At 39.9% G+C, this 26,982-nt stretch overlaps 1 protein-coding gene across 1 annotated transcript; it reads right to left on the bottom strand.

The window, feature by feature from the left end:
* Positions 1-436: 436 nt before the first annotated feature.
* Positions 437-26,982, bottom strand: Hacd4 (3-hydroxyacyl-CoA dehydratase 4). Its single transcript, XM_052176734.1, has 7 exons — positions 26,861-26,982; positions 25,460-25,563; positions 22,967-23,094; positions 15,188-15,300; positions 9,620-9,726; positions 6,553-6,678; positions 437-815 (listed from the first exon to the last, which is right to left on the bottom strand). The coding sequence occupies exons 1-7, from the start codon at positions 26,896-26,898 to the stop codon at positions 733-735; spliced, it is 699 nt and encodes a 232-aa protein (XP_052032694.1). The 5' UTR covers positions 26,899-26,982; the 3' UTR covers positions 437-732.

Raw genomic sequence — 26,982 nt, forward strand, 5'->3', positions numbered from 1 at the left:
TGCAAGATCACCTCCCCAAAGAGCTCAAGGGTGCATTCTGTCAAATCTAAGAAGTCTAATTGTCTTTCGACCTTAGCTACAGCTCAAACTAGCAACATTCCTGCTAGAGAGGCTGATAGGATCTACAGTTCATGCCTATACTAATGTTACTGAGTTGGCTAGCATTTTGCTCTTGTACATCCAAGTCTCCCAAACCCTAAAACATAAATTTCTGTAGTTTTGACAACCAGGTTTTATAAGGTAGGGATGAACTTCATGACACAGCAGCAACCTGAGCTAAGATACAGGAAGATGCTTCATTTGCTGGGTACATGTAATGTCCATGGTTCTAAGGGCAGGGGCATTTGTCTATAGAGTATGTTATCTTAGAATCAAAGAAGACATTTTTACTGTATCCCCTTCATATAAATCAGTTGTGAGTGCAAAAGTTAATCAGTTGGTTTCTCAAGTCAATTGAATTTACTCCACTGAATCTATTTCTCATTAACATTACAGGAAAACATTCAGAGTTCACTCATTATAAATGTAACTTGTATAAAGCCCACAGTCCTGGTGAGGCAGTGTATGCTGCAACTGTTGGGGATTTGTTCTTAAAGCATAGTAGCTTTGGAGCACGTCACCATGGTAGAATTTTTTCCAGTTCTATGTTCTTTTTCTCTAGCAGGTGCCCAGGGCTGTATTTGTTGCAGCTTAATCCACCAGTCCATCCTCTCCTCTGTGCGACAGGCTACCTCACATGTTCTTCTGTTTGACAGAAAAAACTCGGAGGATGTCTTTTCTTTCTGTATAAAGATGATTGTAGGTGAAATACATACCTACAGTACAAAAGGAAGTAAGGTTGGTTAATCATTTCTCTGAAAAGATCCGTGGTTTTAGGACATAGGTAGAGGGCTGTTTTAATTCCAAGAGCAGCAACAGTTAACAAGGAAGGCTCAATTAGAGCGATGAACTGTCCAGATTCTACGCAGAAAGGCAGTGCAAGCAAACTCTTGCAACCAACTCATTCTAATGCAGGGTTAACCTCCCCCACTTTTTGGTAGCTTTCATCACTACCTCTAAACTTTCTTCCACCCCCTTTATTTATATGTGGTGTCCTTACACTTGAGAGCTTTTATCTCTCAGATATGATTATTATCATGATAATTTATGAAGGGTAGAGGTAGGAAAATATAAATAAGAGAATTCTTTCCCCCGCTTTCCTGGAAAATGTTTAATTGATCAAGTTTGTTCAAATATAGTTTTCTATTACACTGATTAATTTACTTTTAAATAATTTTACTCTTTGATTTCAGGTTTCCTGTGTTACTGTACTAATATATTAGTGGGTTCAATGTGATATTTCCACATGTGCATGTGAGAAGCATTCATCAAATTTCATGTCCCTTCTGCTGGCTTCCAGCCCCACATAATTACTAGTCAACATTCATGTCAGTTCTTAAACTTCCACACCTAAGCAAGAACATGATAGCTGGTCTTGATTAATATTCCCAGAGAAGTGTTTCTCTTCACTGTCATGGAATAACAGGAATTCACTCTTTGTGGCTAAATGCCCCACTGTGTGAGCATGAAACATATTTTCTGTATCTGTCCGTGTTGACAACCTCCCGGGCCACACGGCTTTCTAGTGTAAAGAGGGCATTCTTTATCATACGCTGTTAACTTCACTTCCTTCTGTCCTCTCTTTGAGGTAGCTGGGTCATATGGTAGTTCTATTTTTAGGTTTTTTTGAGGAACTTCCACACTGTTGCAGGAGTAGCTGCACTAATTTGCATTCCTGACAACAGTGGTTTCTTTTTCTCCACATCCTCACTAGCATTTGTTTTTGTTATTGTTTGGTTTATAGCCAGCCAATCTGACTGAACTTAATTGATAGCTAACTGAATCTGTTGTCCTGGTGGTTAGTGACATCGAACATTTATTTCATAGTAATTGGCTGTGTGTGTGTGTGTGTGTGTGTGTGTGTGTGTGTGTGTGGTATGTGTGTGTGTGTGTGTGTGTGTACTTTGTAAGTTTATGCATATCACAAACACATTTTCTAAATGTACTACTTATTTCGTATTGAATTTCTAAGGTCTCTATACCTTCTGAAGAATCAGCAACTGATCTCTCCCACTCTGTAGGTTTTTTCCTTTGCTGTTATTTGCTGTGCAGAAGGAGCAAACTAAGGAAAGACTGCCTATTTCCATGTATTGGCAGAAGTCATTAACTGTCCTTAGTGCTCAAAGTGATCTAGGGATTCAATGAAATCTCTATCAAAACACTGTTGTCATTTGAGGTTTGTGGCTAATTGATGTCATCTCATTAATTGTTGCTTTTGTTCTCTGAGCTATTGGCACCTCATTCAAGAATTATCTCCATATACATATGCAGCAGAGGGTGACCTTGTCTGACATCAATGGGGAGGGAGGCCCTTGATCCTGTGGAGGTTTGATGCCTCTGTGTAGAGGGATGTTGGAGTGGTGGAGCAGGAGAAGGTGGGTAGGTGGGGGAGCACTCTCATTCAGGCAAAAGGGAGAAGGTGGATGTGGGATGGGTGGTTTTAGAGGGGTAACCGGGAAGTGGGATATCATTTGAGATGTAAACTAATGAAATGATTAATAAAAAAGAAAGACTAAAAAAAAAATTATCATTTGTACCATATCATGAAGTCTTCTCCTTACTTAGAGTTTCAGTCTTATGTTAAAGTATTTGATAGTTTGAGTCGATTTCTCTGTAGAGTGAGAGTTGGGGTCATATGTCAGTCTTCTCTCTGTGTGAGTATATCCTGATCTCCTAGTACTGTGTGTTTCTCTGATGTGCATTGTTATTGTTGGCATGTTTATTTCTGGGTGCTCTATTCTATTTCACTAGTAAATGTGCCTTTTATACAGTATCTTACTGCTTGTTACTGAGCTCTGCCTTATGTCTAGAAATCAGGTGTCTATGCCTCCAGCCTTGCTCTTTCTATGTGGTTCGGTAGATTCTGGCTTGCATACTATATAGCATATAGTAATGGGTTAATAACCACTGTTGTTGGGTTTTGTTGCTGCTGTTCTGTGCAGCGTCCTATTGGCTATTCCATTCTTATTAAAATCATTTTCTTAAAAGCATATGTGTCTATGGCACTTGCACATGTGGTTGCTGGTGTATATATACCACATGCAAATGTAGTGGCTAGAGGAAGACTCAGCTCTGGGCTCTATCACTCTCTGCCTTCTACCCCTGAGACCGGGTCTCTCACTGAACCCAGAGCTGGACTAGCAGCCAGCAAGCCCCAGCAATTCTACTGCCAGCAGCCCCAAGTTCAAAGTGTGTGGCCATGCCCAGTTTTTTGGTGGATGCTGGGGATTCAAATTCAGGTCCGCATGCTTGTGCAGCATGACTCTTAGCCACTGACTGATGATCTCAGTCCTCAAATGACAACAGTGTTTTGATGAAGATTGCAGCGAATCCCTAGATCACTTTGAGCACTAACAACATTCAATGACTTCCGCCAGTGCATGAAGATAGGCAGTCTTTCCATCATCTAGTATCTGATGTTTCCCTCATCAGTGTTTTGTGCTTTTTTGTAGCGGAACTTCCTTAGTTTGTTCCTAGGTATGTTTTGTGGCTATTGTGACTTAGGTTTCATTTATAAATTCTTCCTTAGAAAATTCATTATGTGTGGAAGAGCTTTAATCAGATAAACAAAACAAAAAGTAGAGTCCTAAGTAGACAGCCCCAAGTAGCATCAAGCCTTAAGAAGACAGAGTTGTTTTTGAATGAACTGAGTTCTTCATCTGAAGAATATTAGAGTCAGAGAAGAATGTGGAGTATGTAACATCCAGCTTAGGAGCTTTGCACATCAAAGGCTGCTTCTGTTGATGCTGTCCTCCTACCTCACTCAATCTGTCTCTCTTCCCTAGTAGTTCTGGTGAAGTCTTTATTCATTCCCCCTAAACACCGCCCCCCCCTCAGTTGTTTTGACTCCTTTCTTTCCTATATATCTACCTTTTCTTTCTCTTGTCTAATTGCTCTGACTAAAGTTAAGATGACATTGAAAGAGAGCAAGGGGAGTGAACATCTTGTTTTGTTCCTGATTAGAAAGGAAAGACTCTTTTACAACATTCAGGGTGGTATTAGTTCTGGGCTTGTTATACATAACTTGTTTTCTATTTTATCATGAATGGATGTGTAACTTTATCAAATGATTTTTCTACACCCTCTCACATGGCTTTTTATATCATGTGGTAGCTTATTGAATTGTAGACGTTGAATCTGGGAACAAAGCCTGCCTTCTTACAGTGTATGATCTTTCTGATTCACAAGTACTCTGTTGAGTGGGGCTGTTGTTCTATAGTTCCTTCTTATTTCCTATAGTTTTTGTAATGGTAATGCTAGCCCAAATGATTATCTATTAATGCAAGAAGTAGTACAGTTTACTTACTCTAAAATCTTAGTAAAATTCATCATTGAAGCTATCTCATTCTGGCTTTTCTGCACTGGGAGGTTGGTTACTAGTTATTATGCACTACTAATCTATTCAGGTTTTTCTATATTCTGTTGAATTTCCATATCCTGTTGGTTGAATTTTGGTAGATGTTTTATATCCATTTCCAGATTTTCCAGATTTTCCAACATATTAATAGGTAGTTTTTCAAAATAATTTCAACCAATTGTCTGTATTTCTGTGCTGTGGATTATAAGGTCTCCTTTACCATTTCTAACTTCATTTCTTTGAATCTTCTATTTTTGGAGGTTATTCTAACTGAAAGGTTTATCTACGTTGTCCTTTCGAGTAAATAACTAGCTTTGTTTCACTGATCCTTGGCACTTGTTATTTTGTTTCATTTCTGGTTTGATTTTTATTTCTCTTCATACAATTATTTGAAATTTGGTTTATTCTTGCTTTTCTTAGTCCTTGAGATGCATGATTATATTTTTTATTCAAAATATTTATTTTAAAAATATTTTTGTTCATTATTCTTGGTATTGTTTTATATATAAATATATATATGATAGATTTGGGATCCTGTGTTTCCATTGGTTTCAAGAAATTTTTAAGTTTCCCTTGGAATTCTCAGTGACCTTTTGTTTGTCTGTGGGAGAAAGTGAAAACAGGGTGCAGCCAGCACCTGAATATGTTTCTTTGTGGACCAGCTTGGGCCATGTACCTTGTAGACAGGAGCACTAACTGAAGCCTTAGCCTTGCTTAGGTCAGAGAAGCAATAGACCACAGGTAAGTCTCATCTTACCCTGTAAGTGGCAGGCACCCGTGCTTGGATCTGTGGGGAGGAATGGTTGGTCCTCACACTGCTATGACTCTACATTCTACTGGCCCTACCTTGGTCTCAGACAGCAAGTTCTCCAGTCCCCTGTATCCAACACTGCTTGTTAGGACTCTGCTCATTCACCCTTAGCCAGAAGATTTCCCCATCCCTAGTGGTGCAGATGGTATGGCGGCACTCAGATATTTTGTATCTGCTACTGTGCCAAGTCTTTTAATATTACAGTGCGTTAGTTTTGCCCAGTAGTTTCTTGTACTTACTTCAAACTGCAGCCCCATACCTACTGCTTTGTGTTTTCTTTGTGGAGCAAAGTGCTAGATGTCTCTACTCACCCATCGTGTAAAGCCATCTTGGAATACCACACGAGTATAACTCACACTCTCTCTCTCCCCTTTCTCTCCCCTTTCTCTCCCCTTTCTCTCCCCTTTCTCTCCCCTTTCTCTCCCCTCTCTCCCTTCTCTCTCTCTCTCTCTCTCTCTCTCTCTCTCTCTCTCTCTCTCTCTCTCTCTCTCTCTCTCTCTCTCTCTCTTTCCCTGTAGTTTGTTTTGTTTTGGAGACAGTGTCTCTCTATGTGACCCTGTCTGTCCTGCAACTCACTACAGAGATCTACCTGCCTCCGCCTTCCAAGTGCTGGGATTAAAAGTATGTGTCAGAAGCATGGCTCAAGTGTAACTTTTTAAAAGGTCTATTTCTTGTGTTCATAAGTGTTTTACCTACATGTGTACATGTGCACTATGCACATGCCTGCTTCCAGAAGAGAGGGTATAGATCCCCTGGAACTGAAATTATGGATGGTTGTGAGCTGCCATGTGGGTGTCCAGGTTCTCTTTAAGAACAGTCAGTGCTCTTAAGCCCTGAGCCATCATTCCACTTCCTACAACTATAAGTTTGTGTTCTAAAGTTTTACTTGAACCTTCATCATCCACTTCCTATTTGCCTGCTAAGGGGTGCTAGCATATGCAGGTAAAGCCAAACAGAAAACAAAATGGGTATAAATGGGGAAAAATAGCTAATCCTTCTGTTTTACATTTTGTATAACAGTTGTGTCCTTACGGTCAAAATGTCTGTATTCTGTGCATCTTGCAGGCGTATTTTCTACCAGTAGAATTGTTCTTGCTGTGAAGTAACATTGTGTAATACTTGGTTTCGTGATGCCCCACAAAAAGCACCAGGGGCCTTAACCAGACAGTCTAGTTGACTGTGCAGGGCTTCCTCTTTAGTTCCTCTCCATTTCCTAGTCTGTGTAGAACAATGACAGTATAAACCAGCACACACATGAAGAACGCCAAACAAAATATCTACTTACCTATGAAGAGCATCATGAGATACAGCTTCAGCACATAAGGGAAATAGGTGGATACGTCAAATGGAAGCATGGTGGAATTTGTGCCAAATGACTCAAAATAAGGCAGGGACTGATAGATGGTGAACGCTGTTTAAAGAAAAAGGATCATAAAGATTCCCTTTCTGGGTTACAGAGGTGTAGGTACATGTGCTTCTAATGAAGGAGACTTTCAATTGGCAATAACAGTTTTGTGATGATTGCTGAATTCTTTAGCTAAAGGTTCAGCTTGACATAGAAATCTGTAGAGTGATTATGTGGCTTAAATTGTTTTAGCATTCTTGTTAATGATTGCCCATTTTGCACTATGCCATTGGTTGAATCCACACATTTCGTGCTTACATGGAAAGACTATATAGTGCTTCTCAAAATGGTGAGTTAAAAATATATCTGTCAATGCTTGCCAAAAGGAGCCTGATATGGCTGTCTCCTAAGAGGCCCTGCCAGAGCCTTACAAATACAGAGGTGGATACTCGCAGCCAACCATTGGACAGGGCATGGGGTCCCCAATGGAGGAGTTAGAGAAAGGACTGAAGGAGCTAAAGGGATTTGCAGCCCCATAGGAAGAACAACAATATTAACCAACCAGTACCCCCAGAGCTCCCAGGGACTAAGCCACCAACATGGCTCCAGCTGCATATGTAGCAGAGGATGGACTTGTCAGGCATCAATGGGAGGAGAGGTCCTTGATCCTATGAAAACTCAATAGATACCCCAGTATAGGGGAATCAAGGGCAGGGAGGTGAGAGTAGGTGAATGGGTGGGTAGATGAGTACCCTCATAGAAGCAGGGGGAGGGAGGGAAAACCTCCCTAACGCAGAAAAGGGATAACATTTGAAATGTAAATAAAGAAAATATCCAATAAAAATTACACCTTTCTCCTGGCCCACAAATAGGGAGAGAGATGGAAAGCACTGCCTAGTGTTTTCCTCTTAGAGTTACAGGACACGTGTTTAACATAGAGAAGGCTGAGCAGTTCTGCAGTAATGCAGTGGACCACTCATCATTGTCGGCATCACTGGCCTTAGGATGTCTGCTTTCTTCTCAGCCCTAGAAGAACTTAATGCAAATTTGGAGGAACTCTGTGAGAAATACTGAAATTATTCTGTGGGAGGAGGCTAGTTTAGTGTAAGGTACATAAGAGAATCCATGAAATTTTATCACATGTAGTTTTTTAATAGTATTCCATGAAGTAAAATGGCATGCTACAGTTATCTAAGCTGCTGCCATCAGAAAAGCGAAGTAAAAGGTAGATTTTTGTCTTACGCGTATCTGTGTTTTGCTTGCATGTATGCAGGTATGCTACATGCATGCAGTCCCTGTGGAAGCAGGAAGAGGGTGGTGAATACTCCAAGACTGAAGTTACAGACAGTTGTTAGATGCCATGTGGGTGCTAAGAACCAAACCCAGATCCTCTAGAAGCACAGCCACTGCTCTTAACTGCTGAGCCATCTCTCCAGCTCCTTGATACACTGTTCTTTACAACAGTTATTTTCAAATTCTTTCAAAATACAAATACAATGTGTTACAATGTGATAAAGTCGGAAGCTGAGGCAGATAGGTATGGGATAGTGGTTTCGGTGCAGGGCTTCCAGTGGGCACTAGAATGCCATTACTAAGGGCAGCCTCCAGGTCTCCAGCATTCTGACATAGGAGCAATTACTTGGGTATTTATAGGAGCTGCGTATATTTGTTGAATTTATCAAACATGAAAAATATAGCTTTAAAATTAAATATAAAAAGGAAAACAAAACAAAAAACAGCACAATTAAATAAGAGTTGTTAACTTTATTAAAAGTAGGCTTCCTTCCCTGCAGTTTTATACTCTGGAAGGTCCACCACACACCAAGGAGAGATCCCAGGCTCCCCTGCTCCGCTACCTGGAGTTAAGCATCACTAACACTGTGCCATGGGTATGCCTCAATTTTCTTCTGCTGATACTTTGGATGTTGGGAGAGTGATTTACAATATAATAAAAGAGGGAGGGTTGTATGGCATCCCTATCAAAACAGGCTTCCTTCGGCACGGAAGCACTTAGAGTTCTGAATACCAGTAACAGAAGTGTTTTAAATAATACTTTTTTGCATTATTTAAAGTCTTTAATTATGACTTTCCAAAGAAACTCCCAGCAGCCTGTCAAATCCTCTACTTGGGGAAGCGTTTGTTCTTTGCTTAGTGCAGGCAATAATTGACCTCCCGTTTGTTGGGTGTGTATACTGGGCACGTGAGACAGGCAGGAAGCAAAAGGCAGGTCTCTGTGCACATGGAACTAGTCTAATATGGGACATGCAGTCAAGAACCAACCATACAGATGTCTTGCTGCCACTGAGATGTACCCTATGAAATAACAATCTGAAGTGCTGTACTGGGGAACTATTTTAGGTGAGAAATCAGAGGCTTTCCTCTGAAAGTGGGCATGCATGGGATGGTAGTCAAAAGGTCACTGGCAGAAATATGATGCCTTGGAGGTGGTAAGAAGCTCTCTAGCCAGAGATGACCAAATTTCTAAGTATTAAAAAAATTAAACTGTAGGTTCTATATATGTTAAACCCAGTTTGGGGATGTAAACATACTTAGGGGTGAAATGAGTTGCCTCAGACTCATAGTTGATGAAGGTAAGGACCTGGACCTGACGTTTCTTTCTAGCCCAGTATGTTGTACTCTGTGTAGGACCACCTCTGCCTTGAATTTTAATGTCCTCTCTCCCCTACTCTCCCTTCTTCCCTCTTCTTGCTTCTTCCCCTCTCTCCTCCCAATCTTTGAAACAGGGCCCCCCTATCCTTGGCTGGCCTGGAACTCTGTAGACCAAGCTGACCTGGTGTCTGCCCCCAGTGCTACAGGTATACCCCATCACATCCCAGTGAATTTTGCTACTTAATGATTTCCTTCTTTGAAGCAAGAAAATAGACTGGGGAAGTTATCATCAGTAAGCCAAGAACCATAAAAAAAATAGCAATTTCCCTATCAAGAAATTAGTGGACAATTATAGCTCAGTAGCTTATATCAATCAGAAATACAGCACAACCCTTACCTTCGGCAAGAACACACAGAGGGTAAATTGGCATCCACAGTGTTTGACTGAGCCATGTCAAGACAGCATAAGATGTCCCTATGACTGACAGCATGCTGTAAGTGTACCTGGAAGGAGACACGTAGTTTGTAAGCATCATTTGTGCTGCTGTCCAGGAAGTAAGAGAAGAAAATAAGTTACTAGAAATTAAACACAGGGATGAAATTGGAAGTGGGAAATACATTCTTTATTTTCTAAAATTTAAGTAAGGACAGGGGTTAAAATGCTGTATTGTTGCAGGGGGAAACCTATGTCTCTCTGGCTTATCTCATGGGGTGGATCATAGATAATTGTACAGCTGAAGAGAACAAGAATGTGGCTCTTACCTCCTCCCAAGAAATTACAGCTATAAGCATCCATGATTAATGACTTCAATTTTACTTAAAAGCCGAGCTCATTTTATGCAGCAACAGCTAGGCTTCTTGAAAAGACAGACCTATTTGCACATATTTTAACGGATGATGTTATTAAAACACAACCCCCAAATTAATATCTACCATCCCTCTGTTTCTGCAGCTTTACCCAGTTACATAATCAGAACTGGCCTTGGAAGCAGGTTTGAGGTACAGTAAGAAAGTTTAAACCTGCTAGTGCAAAGTATTCAATGTGATTTTATTTATATAAATAAGCCAGTGATTTCTATAGTTCAACATGTCAGAATTACCCAAATGGCCTATTGACTCACAAATTGCATTTCCTTTCTTTCTTTCTTCAATTCAGGATCCCAGCCCATGAGAAGATATAATTCACATTCAGGGCAGGTCTTCCTCAGCTAAACTCTGGAATTTTGTGGGAACACCCAAGGGTGTGCTTCCATAATGCTCTCAAAATCCAATCAAGTTCACAACATCAAGCATCACAGAAACTCACTCATATATATATATATATGTTCCTTCTGGTGTCCTGTCTAGGGGTACATTGTCAAATACAACTTGATCTTTTGCATACAGTATCCAGTTGACCTGTTACCTTTTGTTGGGAAGGCTATTCCTTCCCTGTTGAATCTCTTGGGACCTTTGCAAAACTTAACTCAAACTAGAAGAGGTTATCTCTGAACTGACAACTCTATCCCCTGACAGGTCCGTGGAGTAGGACCACACATGTAATCATTGTTGTTCTGTAGTAGGTCCTGAATTGGAAAGAGCGAGACCAAGTGTGTTCTTATAAAAGGTTGATTCATCTAAGTTCAGGTTTCTATGTGAAGCGCTCTAAGATCAAGAATTGACAAATGAGAGACTTCATAAAATTACAAAGTTTCTGTAAGGCAAAGGACACTGTTAAAAGAACAAAATGTCAACCAACAGATTGGAAAAGGATCTTCACCAACCCTAAATCCGACAGAGGGCTAATATCTAATATATACAAAGAACTCAAGAAGGTAGAACCCAGAGAACCAAATAACCCCATTAAAAAGTGGGGTATGGAGCTAAACAAAGAATTTTCACATGAAGAACTTTGGATGGCTGAGAAGCACCTTAAGAAATGTTCGGAGGAATAGATACAGAAAATGTGGTATATTTACACAATGGAATACTACTCAGCAATTAGAAAAAATGAATTCACAAAATTTTTAGGCAAATGGTTTGATCTGGAAAATATCATCCTAAGTGAGGTAACCCAATCACAAAAGAATACACATGAAATGCAATCTCTGATAAGTGGATATTAATTAGCCCAGAAACCCTGAATACCCAAGGCACAAATCGCATAACAAATGACTCCCATGAAGAAATATGGAGAGGGTCCTGATCCTGGAAAGGATTGATCTAGCATTGGAGGGGAATATAAGGACAGAGAAAAAGGAAGGAGGTGATTGGAGAATGGATGGAGAGAAGAAGGTTTATGGGACATATGGGGAGGGGGGATCTGGGAAAGGGGAAATCATTTGGAATGTAAACAAAGAATATAGAAAATAAAAATATATATAAAAAAGAAATGTTCAACATCATTAGTCATTAGGGAAATGCAAATCAAAACAACCCTGAGATTTCACCTCACACCAGTCAGAATGACTAAGATTAAAAACTCAGGAAACTGCAGGTGTTGGTGAGGATGTGGAGGAAGAGGAACACTCCTCCACTGCTGGTGGAATTGCAAGATAGTACAACCACTATGGAAATCAGTCTGGTGGTTCCTCAGAAATCTGGGCATGACACATGCCGAGGACCCTGCTATACCACTCCTGGGCATATACCCAGAGGATTCTTCAGCATGCAGTAAGGACACATGCTCCACTATGTTCATAGCAGCCCTATTTGTAATAGCCAGAAGCTGGAAACAACCCAGGTGTCCCTCAACGGAGGAATGGATACAAAAAATGTGGTATATTTACACTATAGGGTACTATTCAGCCATTAGAAACAATGAATTCATGAAATTCTTAGACAAATGGATGGAGCTGGAGAACATCATACTAAGTGAGGCAACCCAGTCTCAAAAGATCAATCATGGTATTCACTCACTGATAAGTGGATATTAGCCTAGAAACTTGGAATACCCAAGACATAATCCACATATTAAATGATGTCCAAGAGGAATGGAAGAGTGGCCCCTGGTTCTGGAAAGACTCAGTGCAGCAGTATAGGGGAATACCAGAACAGGGAAGTGGGAAGGGGTGTATGGGGAATAGGGGAAGGGAAGAGGGCTTATGGGACTTTCAGGGAGTGGGGAGCCAGAAAAGGGGAAATCATTTGAAATGTAAATAAAAATATATCGAATAAAATAAATAAATAAATAAATGAATGAATGAATGAATGAATGAATTTGCATTAATGGTCCCTTTTGCCAAAGGACAGCTGTGAAACAGCCAGCAATTGACTTTTTTGCACTGTTATTTATCCCTCATCAGTTAACTGTCTAGGGGATTAGGATTTGCATTCCCCTTGAGACTACCAAACAGAGGTTTAAATTCTCCTGTGGCAAGCTTGAGGTGAGGTCTTAACAAATTAACATTTTCTCCAAGCTTTTAAAAATCATTTAAATCAAATAAACTATCTTTTTTTTATTTGAAAAAAAAAAGATTAGCATCTTAATTACTGAAACAAAACCAATTGAGATTCTAACCAGGCTTTCAAAGACTGCAGATTTACTTGTGAGTATTGGCATCTGAACAATATTAAGTTCCACTGTGGGATGCTTTTCCATTTATCAATGTCTTTACTGTACAAGGTCTGCTGCCTATTTTTCTGAATATATCCCTGAGTACTCCATTCTGTTGGAGACAAGGTTGGTTTTGTTACTTCCATTTTTAAGATAGTTCCCTGAAAATATATAGAAATGCAGCTGATTTGTATTATCCTTGAGTTGGGTTGGATTAGCTCTACTAAACTTGTTGGTCACTTACGGCTTGCTACCATCTGGAAGCCTTTTACATGTTTTCCTAATTGCTGTGGCTAGGAATTCCAGTACAATGGTGAACAGAGTGGATGTCCTTATCATGTTCTTAGGAAGAAAGCATATGACCCATCATTAGCTCTCATGGTAGTTGTAATCTGTTCATAGGCACCTTTAGCAGATGACTAAGATCCCTGCTCATTATTTTCTTTAAACTATTTCACAGTAGATTGAGATGACATGTCTATCCTCATTTTGCAGAGAGAGAAACAGTATCAAAAGAAGATCCCAGAGGTTTTACCACTGGCTATAAGGGGAGCAAATTCTTGTACATGAGTGCTCATGGCATATTTCTTATTGCCAAAATGTGGGAATAATGCAAATGTGCATCAACTATGAGGATGATCCAGGGTTTAGTTGATACAATGGAATATTATTCAGCCACAAAATGCCACGAAATACCATTACATGCTACAACACTGTATTGAGAACATTATTCCAAAAAAAAAAGAGGATGGTAACAGAAGACTACCTATCCATTGATTCCACTTACATGAAACACAAAATAGGAAAATCTATATAGTATGAATATGGTTGCCAGGACCTGGAGAAGGAAGGAGTGGGGAGGGAGAGAGATGTGCAGATGGGCATAAATTTCTAACGGGTGATAAAAAACATTCTTCAACTGAATAATAGTGATGGTTGTACATCTCTTTGAGTCTACGGAAACTCACATATTACATATTTAAAAAGTGAAATTGTGGTAGGTAACTTATATCTCAATAAAGTAGTCATTTACAAAAAGGCAAATGGTTTGCCCAAGATCATGTATCAAATAAGTAGTGGAAGTTGGTTTCATACTGCTGTATCCTCTATGTCCCCAAATCATCCCATGATAGTTTACTACTACTTTTAAAGTGAAAGTTATTTTAGTCTGTTGAGTTTGTCTGAGAATGGATACTGAAGTAGGTAGACTCATATTCCAATATATCGGAAGGCTGTGGTCCCTAGGGAGGAACAAATGCCTTGTATCAATAGGAAGTCACAGACTACAAAAGTCCTACTATAAAACGCTATTTTTGAAGCATTATATAGCTTACTAAGCACATGTACAATCTTTAGGACTCAGCCTATTGTTGAGGCTATATTTTAACTTGAAGTTATTGACAATAGGATAAAAATATCAGCATAAAATATCCACTCTCAGCCACAAAATAAGGACTCTTTTGGGGACTGCTCCCATCCAGATATTTGAAGCAGGAGTAGTTTCTATGGATGCCACAAAAGGTCTAAGTTAGCCATTGATCCCACTAGAAATGAATATGAGGGTACATTTTTTTCTCCAGAGAAATGAAGTCCTAATATAAAATATTCTTGAAGTCACAGAAACCAACTGCTGTAATTTTCTCCTGTGTTGCTATAATAAAACATTGACCAAAACCAATGATTTGGGGAGTGGTGGTGGAGGAAGACCCCCAAGCCATATTCCCTCAGTGAAGGAAGCCAGGGTAGGATCTGAAGCAGTGGATAGAAAGGTGCTTCCTGACTAGCCTCCAGGCCCACAGTGGGCTGCACCACCTCCATCAATTAGCAATGAGAAAATGCCTCCACAGACTGATTGGATGGAGGCAACGTTTCAGATGAGGTTCCCCCTTTTCCTAGGGGTCAGGTTGACAACTGAAGCTAGGCTATGATACCAACTTTGAGGACTCTGACAAGAAATGAAAGCCCATTAATAAAATAATGCCTGCTAGAAGGATGATAAGGTCCCTTCCATTAGTATATAGCTGTGAGGTCATTTCAGGTTGGTGTCATGGCAAAGCCTTGTGCTGGGAGCCTAAGGGCTTGGATTTGCACTTGAAATACAAAGACTGATGATTTTCATTCTTTTTCATATGACCATTATGGAAAATCCTACATAGACATTTCTATTTCAACACAAAACAATATGCAGTGAGGTTTTTCTGTCTCATTCAGAATAACCAGCACAAGCAGTTATTACTCATTTCACCAAAGCAATTTTCCCTTGTATTAGCAGACTGATTGATGATTAAGATAGGATCTCACTGTATAGTACTGGCTGGCTTGGAATTAGCTATGAAGACCAGGCTGGATTTGAACTTACAAAGATTCACCCATCTTTACTTCTGAGATTAAAGGTATATATGACGATGCCCAGCAATTTTCCTTACTTACCTTACCATATCCAGTAGATTCCAAAAGATGAATAAAACACACACTACATATTTCTCTTGGACCTCCTCTTGACTGGTGATCACCCCAAAAAGGATGACCACTCTCTCTGTGAGCTAATAGAAACAAGTTAAGAAATAGGGTCATCTTTTAGGCCATTTAGGTAATTTTCTAATTTTAAAAAAACAGGGCTTTGTTTAAAAGGATGCTTTAACTGGGAATACATTTTCTAACCTATTAACAGCAGCTGTCCTTGAAAGAGTTGTGTTGTGGAAGATTTTAATTTTGTTTTTTTTCCTGTACTTTTATAATTATATATAATGAAAGAAAGAAAACATTTTCCTAAGTCAAGATATTTTCTCTCTTCTTGACATATACACATTTCTATTCACTTTGGCAAGCTCTACTTGAATGTCTACTATGAACTAGATCAGCAGTTCTCTCTCTGTAGATCATGAGCCCTTTGGGGGTCAGTTCCAGGGGTCACTTAAGACCATAAGAAAATACATATATTTACATTATTATTCACACCAGTAGCAGAATTACAGCTAGTAAGTAGCTACAAAAATAAATTTACAGTTGGGGGTCACCATAACATGAAGAAGTATATTAAAGGGCTGCAGCATTAGGAAGGTTGAGAACCACTGGATTAGATGGCAAAGTAGAAATGGCCCTACCTTCAGAGTTAGTGTGGGGAGTGTAATTACAGTATGTGCCACAGGGACACACAGTTGAGGAGATGCCAGAGAGGAGGATGAAGAGAGGTTCAGGAGGACAAGCAGCATTTCAGCTGGCTCCTGATCGATGGATTGGAATTACCCAGTAGAGCAGATATGAGGAAAGACATCCCACACAAGAGCAGCCTCAGCAGAAGTAGCAGTGTGATGATCTACACAGCCTTGGAGAGGAGCAGGAACCACAGAGATGCTGGGGTGGGTGATGTGGAGACAGGAAATGGGAAAAGTAAATGGAAATGTGTCTGGGGCTGGGTTGTGAAAGCTCTTGAGTGACAGGCCAGGAAATCTCAATTTTAGACAATAGAGAAGCCACTGTAACTTTTTTTTTCAGGGCAGTAATATAATCCTAACCCTCCTAAGCCAGTGGAAAATAGAAAGAATTTAACACATTCTTGGAATATATGTTATATGTGTCAAGTTATAAGCATTTAAAGATCATTGAAAAACTCACATATTTTTGGCTTAGTTCCAATTACCAGCTTAAATAAAACACAGTCCTCTTTCGCTACAAAGTATAAAGTGCCTTGTGTTATAGTCACATAGCCTGTACAGTCTACAGTTTTTTGTGCTTAATAGGGCATTTCTCTTGGCTCTCAGTGGCCAAAACTATGAACTCGAGATTGATGGAGCATGTTAGTGGCAAAGAAGAAGAAAACATAAGGGGGTTGATTTGTATTTTGTATAGCCATCTTTTTTTTTTAAATGCTGATTACGGAAAAAAACATCCTAGGATAATCCACAACAGAATCATGGGCTTTTAGTGTTTAAAAAAAACCCCAAGATTTGTCAACAGCAGTCCACATGATCAGAAATCCACATGTATAAGCTATGTCAGCGTGTTTATGACCACGGAGGTGAGTCAAGGGGGCCCCTGCATGGCTAAGGGGAATTAGACATGATTCAAACTTAGTCAGTCTATGGGAGGCATCCACAGAGCTCTATCCTTTCATCAATCCTTCTTTAAGATATTCTTCTAAACTGCAATTTAAGTAACTGAATAACCCAACCTGGCTGGCATGACTCCTGGCATCTGTTGGATGTAAGACTTGAGCATCTCACAAATACTCAGACACCATCCCATCATAGATTGCTTGCAAATCTGGTGGCTAGGGTATGGTCATTTAAATTCTCTGGTTTTGAGCTTTCATCCGAGTGAGGCAGGTTGGGCTGAGATTACAGTGGTCTATATAGAGGGATCCTATCAACCTCAAATTTTTGAGTATTCAACCATGAGCTAAGAAATCTATGCTGTGGATATCCATGTGTGTGCATTTCCTGAAGTTTTCTTTTGTTATTGTTGTTGTTGTTTGTTTTGGGTTTTTTTAATTTTTGTTTGTTTGTTTTGCAAAACATAAGTTCTCTGAGTTTTAGGCATTACTCAAATGCAAGATGAGATAGTGTCTAAGTATTTGTGAGAGGCAGCCTTCCTCACTGGTAGATTTTTCTCTGCCCTTTAAATGCTGAGGACAGAGAAAAATCTACCAGTGAGGTTGGGGCTATGTGATGAAACTATATTAAAACATCAGCAACAGTTCGGTGACTTCTTGGTGATGGAGTCCTTAGTTGCATAGAAATCAGCACTGGACATGCCCCCAAGTGCCAGCATGAATACAGAAATAGGAAGATTCCCACCACATGAAATGTCAATCTAATTCATTATCTGATGGGTATATAACTATATTCAATGATGGCAAAATAGAGGAATTTTGTTATAGGTAATAAGTTGATATCTTCCAGTTTCAAAATGTATAGTTTTATATTTAATCTCCAAAATGACACTTAGAAGGCACTGTTGCTATTTATTTGCTTTCACCCCAAAGCATGTAATTTCCTAGGTTTCCCAACCTCACTAGGAAGATGACTTCCTTCATGTCTGGAATCAAAATCTAGCCAATGACTCTAAGTCCTGCATTCATGTCTGGGCTGCTCCAGAACCTAACATCCTGACAATGATCTGTTATTTAAAAGAGTTTCTACAGCTTATTACATGGTTCAGCAAGTCATGGCGCTTACCAGGTAGACCTGGTGACCAGAACATGCAATCCTAAAATCCTTGTAGACTTGTAAAGTCTCCTCAACCTTGTCTTCTGAACTCTACATGTGCAGGCAGCACACTGTATTTAATTTTTAAAAATGACAAGTTACATTGTTAAATGACAAGGTAGTTTATAAAAGCAAAGAGTTTCTTGCCTGTGCATGGGTGGCTCCAGCAAAAAAGTCCAAAAAAACTGAGTGGTCATAGACAAAAGAAGGCATGGGGGGGGGCGGGGACTGTTGAGAAGAACATTCTAGCAGGATGGGAAGGAGGCATGAAATGCCCAAAAGTCATTAATAAATGTATGAAACTATAACAATATTTTTTAATTTAAGAAATAGGAAAATTGGAAGGGTAAGAACAGTATCCTGACTGTGGGAAGAATTTCTCAACTCAATAAGTTTCAATCTCAAAATTATTATTTTACCAACATTATAGCTACTTTACATCTTACTAACATTTATAAAACACAAAACATGTATTTGTGTGTGCATGTATACATGTTTGAATGTGAGGAGATATATGTACATATGTGTGAACATATGTGTGCATCCAGAAGTTGATCTCCAGAGTCATTTTCTGTCCCTGTCTACCTTGTTCTTTAAGACAGGTCTTTCGTGGAACCCAGATCTCCCTGATTCTTCAAGACCAGCTTGTGAGTATGACCCAGGGCTTCTCCTTTCTCCATCTGCCCAGCACTGCGACTAGAGGTGGATGCCACCACACCTGCCTTACTGTAAATGTTAATTAACTGTGGAACAGAGGGGTATGGAGTGTGATGTGAGTGTGTGCTGTGAATGTGTGGTGTGGGTGTGTGGTGTGAATACCATGGTGCACGTGTGGAAGTCAGAGGACAATGCTTGGGAGTTGGTTTTCTCTCTCCACCTGGGTTCCAAGGGAATTGAACTCAGTTTGCCAGATTTATGGAATGAGCACTTTCCTCACTGAGCAATCTCTCTGGTTATTATTTATCTCAGAATATCCAGGAGGTTCTTGTTTTAATATCTACTTTGTAAGGAACAGACCATTCACTGTCTGGATGCCAGCTTTGCAGTGGCCACCAACATAACAAAAAATGAGAAGATCAGAGTGTTTAGATCATAGTTCGATTCCAGATCTGTAGGAAGTCTTGTTTGGAGAACATTCTGCTGAGATAATGAAGACTCTCAGTAGATTTTTAAAGGCCATTCTGCATTTGTAAAATCACACTGTAAAGATGATAGCTTTGTACCTATTCACTGAAGATCTCCGTGGATCAAAATGACAAGACCTAAAGACCCTAGCTTTCCCTTCCAGTGAACTGAGTGCTCAACACATCAGCAGCTTTTTCTTTAGTAATAAGAACCCTTTTCTCAACTCAAGACCTACAGGGAGAAAAATCGGTGAGATTTTTATGGAAAGGTTCAAAGATGACTTAGTTTAGCAGACAAAATCAGCAGCTTCGCAGCCTGGAGAAAGCAGACTGGAAACTGCTGCCCTCCTACAAGAGACACTCCCCTCCTTGCCTTCCTTGTGCCTTCCAACACAAGCAGGAGACAGAGCTGGTGACACTGGTTAATACAAAAGTGTCTTGTGCCTTGGCTATCCTGATACATGGGCATGCTGATTTAGAGGAAATCATTTGTAGTGTTTTGATTTACAGATTTTTTTAAGTCACATAAGCATGTTTAAGATTACCACATCTGTCACAATCCTCATGGTGATTGATGGACGGCACGCTATGACATGGAATCACTTGTAGTTGGAGTCAGCTGAGCTACATTCCCCTGAGAGTTACCTACAAGGTGAACCTGTCATGTACGGAGGAACAAAGGGTTATCTGGAGCTGTTTTCCCCCTTTTTTAAGCTTTGTCAAGAAAAGCTTCCGAGGCTTCTGCAAGACTGAAGATTCAGCAAAGGCTTCAAAATTAACCCTCAGGGGTGGCTGTGTTCCCATTCTACATACAAATTGGTTATTGGGTTTGGGCTTTCTCTAACGAAATTTATCAAAATCAACTAGTCCCCATTAACTTTGTTTTAAAAAAAAACTGATGTAATAAAATGTGCAAATTTGTTTGGAAGGTTAAGATAGGAAAGGGAAAACTCTAACTTTCATTTGTATTGTCATTTTTAGCATGCTTCTTTTGTGTCTTTTGAAGCTTCCCGCTTGAAACTAAGAAAGCAAAGCTCTGTGTTATATTTCTATGTATAATTTAAGTGTTGAACTCCATGTTATGTTTTTGCATATAATTTAAATGATATATGATTATTATATTCAATGGAAGTCTGTAAACAGCATTTTGTGTTATAGTTTTGGATTTTCTTCATAAGTAATTTGAAAATAAAATATAGATGTCTGTTAAATAACTGCTGTCTTATAATGTGTGTTTTCTCTGCTTTTTTTGTTTGAGGAATTGTATATAATTTTTAAAATTATAGTTTATTGCTTATAGTCAGATATGTGAGGGTAAAATGTAATAACTCGGAACAATGAACATACCCTAATCTACCCTTATTCCCTTGGCACCAGCACTTGCCAGATGTTACATTAGTTGTTCAACTAGCTAATCCTGATCCATTGTTCATGCTAGGTAGAATTATTTATCTTGACATTTTGGAAAATCTGTTCTCAAAAGAATGCATTCTGTGGTGGCTTCGCAATACTGTGAAGGTAATATCATAGTAGCATTACAACTCTGCAAGCCTAGCTTTAGTCTTTAGTCTTCTTTGAAGTAGGAGGACACAATGCATTCTTTTAAAATATTGCATGCAGTCAGCCATAATCAGTGTAAATAACTCAGCTGATCTAAGTACCATTTCTTCATTTAAAAATGGGGAAATGAGAACACCACACATGATTTCACAACTGAAGGTTTTGTTACAGTATTTTTAAGCGGAGTACTTGGGGTCGTCCCCTAATGAAGGGATTCTAACTGTCTACAGAACATGGACAGGGAAGGGCACAGCATACGAGAATTTACTGTGATGCCTCTGTAAAGAATTTCCGACCTCAAGTTGGCAGTTACAACCTCAAGTAAAAGAGGAAGATGGATAAGCATGTCAAAAGAGCTGTGCTCATAGTCCGGGACGTCCACAGCCCAGGGTGTTCATCCTCAACCCTGGTACCCTCATCTTTGCTTGTCCTTCCTCAGAGCCAAAGACTTAAAGAGCATTGCGTCCATTAGCACTGGACTTAGTAATATCACTTTTTAAATAGATATATCTGCATGCATGTTTACTATTGTTTTTAAGTAACCAAATCAGAAACTGTTTCTTTGGTTTCAATTATTTAATGATTTCAATGATTCAAAGATTTAATTAGTAGTGATTAAAAACCATACTTGAATGTACTGGAATTTGTACACCTCCCCAAAATTCAGATGTCTCAGCTCTAATATTAGCAAGTCTAGGTAATTCTTTAAGCAAACACTATGTGTACATTTTCTAGGGATGTTTCAAGCTCTCAGTTTTCTTCCTGGCAAGACAAGGGTCTCTAGTTGCACAGTGTGCATTAACAACAGCTAAACTAACACACTACCAAGCAATTAGTAATAATCTAGTCAGCACCCTTTAGGGAAGAGTGAAAGTGATAACATGACTCAGATTTTATATGAACTTAATTCAACTCCTAGTGAATAATCCACATGCTAGGACCTGGCTTTCCTGCATGCCGAGTCTTCAGTTCTGCTGTAGGAGCATTCTGGTGCACACATTTTGACATTTCAAAGTATAGCAGATCCATTCAGCCAGAAGTACCAATAAATCTTGTTTCTAAATTATTCACTGCTTCTATGACCAATCTGTTTCCTTCTTTAGTTTGTAAAGTAACGAGTTTAAGGAGATTCTATAAGCTCTTAGCTGGTTAACTTTAATATAACTATATTGTACATTATTACCTCCATTTTTAAATAGTTGATAATTCAACACATAAAATCCCTTCTTTCTAATGAATAGTGCTTCCCTATTTTTGTTAAATAAGTAAAAGGCAATTTACCCCATACCGTTTAAAATATTCATGTCTGTGTATCTGTGTGTCTGTATGTGTCCCTACTCTTCTGCTGCTGTGCATGTGTGGAGGTCAGAGGACAACTGTAGAAGTCAATTCTTTCCCTCTACAATGTGAGTTCCAGAAATTAAACTCAGGTCACCATGCTCAATGGCAAATGCCCTTACCCAGACATCTCACCAACCTATTTTTGCCATACCTTCTATAGATCCTGTTAATATTTATAATACTAGGCTCTTACTAAATATGTGAAGAGTAAGCTGTTACTTGTATCCTTTAAATTTTCATGTTACTTTAAACAAATTAACACAGGGGTCCATAACACTACATCTAGCAAGTTTCAAGCACTGTGTTTGCATTCCAAGCATTTTTCCAGGTACTTAAATATATTAAGATTCTGATATTTTAGGAAATAGTTTGTTTTCCGATTTCTTTTGAGGATACCTAAAATTATGCTCATCTAGCTGGCAATTCCAAATCCTGGAGTTTTTAAAATGTATATCTGTGTAGTAACTCAAGTCTTATTTTGTCTTCATGGAAAAATACCATTTAAAATTGTTTTAGTCTTAATCTAACAATGATTACCTATGTGCAGTAAATACCAGTGAATTTTCAATCTTCTGTCAACCTGCTATTAAAACAATCACTTTTATTGTTTTTAATGTCCTATTCTTTCCCTTCAAGAGCCGGGGGTTGGGACAGCAAAGCCTTGCAGTGCTCCATGGAAGATGGAAGAACCAGACACCACACTGCAAGGCATCAACTCTGATCCTTCCCAGTCTGCTCTACCTCAGAGAGAGACACATGCAGAGTGGTAAGTGGCCATGGAATCCAGAACAGGGTCCACGCAGTGCGCACACTGGCCAGGGGCGCTTCCCAAACACTGCCAATGGGCCATTCTGACTGTGGTGGCTTTAGGTAAGGAAATCCTGCGAACAAATTCTACCATAAAACCACTAGAGGCTATACACAGGACAAAGTAAAAAATTAAATAGACTCTACCACAACAGCAAGGTTAAACTTACCTGCAGAAACCTCGGGAAAAGCTGATTTGACTCAATGCCAATATAAATGTGCAGTAGCTCCAAAAGGGAAATGGACTGGCAAACCCGCATCACTAACCCAATAGCGTAAAACGTGTCGACCATTGAATCTGTGTTAGTGAATGGCAAATACAGACACTGTGAGTCAAAACTGCATCCAAACACACATTTACAGAGTACAGCAAAATACAGCTGAGATGCATTTATTGTATGAGTAAAAATTATTTTAAATAAGGTACTAAATCATAGCAATATGATACATCCCTAGAAAGTATTGTGGTGCCCACAAGAAGTACTGAGGTACTTACAGAATGTATATATTGTTCTTTATAGTTGGTCCTCTTCTAAAAACAATAAAAACTTAGAAAGTCTTCACAGCCAGGGTTATTATATTTATTTCCAATATATGAGATTTTCAAGCAATTCTGACACAAACATAACCCTTCAGAATCTAAACCTGTTTGGGGTCTTCAGCTTTTTCATTGAGAAAAAAAAAAGGCAATGAGAAAACTGATTTCATAGAAATTTTATGACACTGTGGTGCTGTGATGTCACACAGCATGTTTGCTTGTGCTTGGGTCTTGTTTGAGAGCTGGACTAGGGACTGGCTTTGTTTTGAGCACTGAACTTTGGAGTTGGCCCTGTGAGAAGACACAACTGAGGTATTCCCCTTAGAGGGAGCTGAAATAGAAGGGAACAGATGGTCCTCTGATGACAAACTTGTTGCTTTAAGATCTTCAATAAAATCCTGCCCCATTCAGAGTCTTCTAAGGGTGAATTTTCTGTTTTTACTGGATTCCAGGCGTTTGTATGATTATAACTGACCAGGCACTGGGAATTCTTATCTTAGTGTCTCTATAAGGTGAATGCTGTCATCACGTGCTCCTCTCAGACACAATTCCTGACACACTAATAGTCCATACTCCTACCTTCTTGCCTGTACCTGCCATATACAGTCCTGACAGAAGAGATAGTGGGGTCCCACACGTTCAAGGCTCTGTTGCTCTTGATCACCTCGAGTCATTGCCTAGAGCAGTTCCTCAACCTGTGGACTTTGATGCTCTCCCCAACCCCCGCAGGGGTCACACAACCTTTCACAGGGGTCATATATCAGATATCCTTCTTACACATCAAATATTTACATTATGATTCATAACTAGAAAATTACAATTTTGAAGTAGCAATGAAATAATTTTATGTGGGGGTGGGTGTCACCACAACATAAGGAACGGTATTAAAGCATTGTAGCATTAGGAAGGTTGAAAGTCACTGGCTTATAGAATAGAACTGGTCTCCCATTCCATTGTTTTCAGGCTTTCTTCCCAAGGAACAGGCCAGTTCTTTTTATGTAATCGCAGTAGCTGCTACAATTATAGTGGCAAGACACATGGCTAAAGCCACTTTGCCCACTCGGAGGTTAGGGCCACATTAGAATTCTTGCCTGGGACGTGGGCTGTAAATGAGCGGCAGTCTGCTCACACAGCACATCCTATAAAGCTTCCAGAGCTGAGAGCCTCCTGCCACTTGTATCTCAGTCTCCCTCTGGCTGATAACTTTCAGTTCTCATAGTTGATATTCGAGCCTTCTGCTTTGACTTTGAGATTATTAACAAAGGCAAGAGTGTAGACATTTTCAGTGGGACTGCGAAGTGCAGGATAGTTTGTAGCAACCTACTAGATGGGTATGATACAGGAGTCTCAAATGATAGCTCAGCATGGTTTTATTTCCAGCCTCGCTTGCTCGTGTTTGTTTTTAGCTAAACCAGCAGTTGCTCAAATTGTCAAGTCACCAAACAGTTGTAAACTGTGATGACACTTACTCATGTGGGGATGGGACATGGAGAAGGTTGTTTTGACAGTCACTTGGTGATTCATTCTTTAACAATCTGAAGTGAATAGTTTAAATTGTGAATTCTTGACTTTTTAGGAAACTGAAGGAAGCTGATGATTCCAGTCATCAATACCAACTCTGTGGAGGTGACTAGTCACCGGTGTGCTGTGTCATGTTCATGTTACTTCCTAAGGGATCATGCCAGGTCTTGGGGCACAAAGTTTGTCATTCAGTTACTGGTAATCTCCAGCTACCCCAAATCTGGGCATAAAAAGTAGTGGATGAATTTCATTAATTTCTCATTGCTCTGCACAGAATGTCAGGCTGGAACTTACAGACTTTTCAAAACGCATTTAAATGCATTTGGTGTGGAACCAAAATGGAACATTCCAAAGACAGGTCTTTGCTTTCAGAGCAAACTGGCAGCTCTGGGGCAAGACAGGCCCCTCTCGCCTGGCCTCACCTTCTCCCGGTTCTAAAAAGAGGTTTAAGTCTGAAATAATAAAGTATACTTATGGAAAACACAAACTCCAGAAAAGTTAGTGGTGCCAGACGCAGGATGCACAGAAGTTCACAATGAAAATCAGTGAGGCCAGTGAATCCGGGAATAAAAGTTAAAAATTGAAACCATTTAGGAGTTTTTACCTTTCCCAAATGAGAAGAATCTGACTGTCATATTTGCCAGTATCCATGAGTGGCCACAGAACTGAATTAAATAATAGATGAAAAGATACACATTCTTCCTATACCTATAAACACAGAAAAATGTCATTAAACACATCTTTTAGGGTAATATACTAACTGAACAAGCAAAAGAAAACTGTTTCAGGTCAGAGTTCTGTACTGGGGTCTTTCACTGGGTTGTCCCTCGAAACCCATTAGAGTCTGATGGGATGAATTTATCTAACAAGATCATGTTGACTGAAATTGCTTTAAACCAAAGGTAGTTCTTTTGCAAACTTTATTCTCATCTTTGATAACATCCTAACCTTGTTTCTCTAACACTTGCAGCCACTATGAAGATAGCTTCGAAGTTTGAAGGGGACAGGGAAGAAGCACTGGTGCAAAAGGACTGATTTGGACAGCTTGCGTGACAATAGCTCACCTTGCCAAATGTATTTGAAAGCAAGTGCCAGCTTACAGCTATCAAAGGGGCGTGGTCACAGTGGTACTGTGGCTCAGTCATTGAACACACCTGACTTTTGTGATTGGGGTTGCACACGTTCAGTTCATCTTGCCCCTGCCTCCTGTTGTATTTTATAAGGGAAGTTAGCGCTCTTCATCAAATGCACTTAGAAAGCAGTTTAGTTGTTCAGTCAAAAAAAAAAAAAAAAAAAAGGAAGTCGAGCTGAGGGTAAAAATGTGTGTGTGTGTGTTCCTGGGGAGAGGGCAGCCAGGATGTAAACTGAATTTAAAAAAATAAAGAAAGAAGGGGGAAAGATTGGCTGGTTTGAGGAGCTAGAAAAGGGGGTGAAGGGCTTCCCGGTGGGTGTGAACAGGATGGGTAGAGTGACCTCCTTAGTGTTAACAAGGAAACTTCTGAGAAACAAGGTATATAAGCCAACTCTACGGAGCAGTCAACAGATGACCAAAACTGCTATAGGGGTTAAAAGGGGGAAACTCCAAGCCAAACAGAATCACCTGGCTTCAGGTAAACACTCACCCCAGGCCCTAGTTTCCCTGGAATCTGTCCTGTGTCCTGTGACAGAAGCTGCTGCGACAGGATGCTTTAAAACTCGCCTGCCCTGCACCAAAGTCTAGGGTGCAGCTGGGACAAGGAAGAGAAGGACTTTGCGGGAGTGCACAAAGAGGTGCCCATGCAGCCCGCCCTTCTATTTCCTCATCTCCAAAATTAAAAGAAAAAAAGAAAAAAAGAAAAAGAAGGAGAAGGAAACAGCAAAGCCCCAGTCCTGAGTCTTTGGAGGAGAACCAGGCAGGAGGAGCAGTTAAGTGTTGAGCAGAGTCAGGAACTTCCCGGGAGTGAAAGCCAATGGTGAGCGTCTGCCTAGCTCCCTGGCCCCTCCCTCCCCCAGCCCCTCGCCCTACCTGGGCTGCAGCCAGGCTGGCAGCACCAAGGGCCCCATGGGCCACAGTCTGCTCCTCTGGCACCTCCGGGAAGCAGCAGGAATGGGCTGGGAAGGCGCTAGAGGCAGGGCGGCTTCGGGCAG

This window comes from Apodemus sylvaticus, chromosome 3 (assembly GCF_947179515.1).
Source record: "Apodemus sylvaticus chromosome 3, mApoSyl1.1, whole genome shotgun sequence".
Lineage (NCBI taxonomy): Eukaryota > Metazoa > Chordata > Mammalia > Rodentia > Muridae > Apodemus > Apodemus sylvaticus.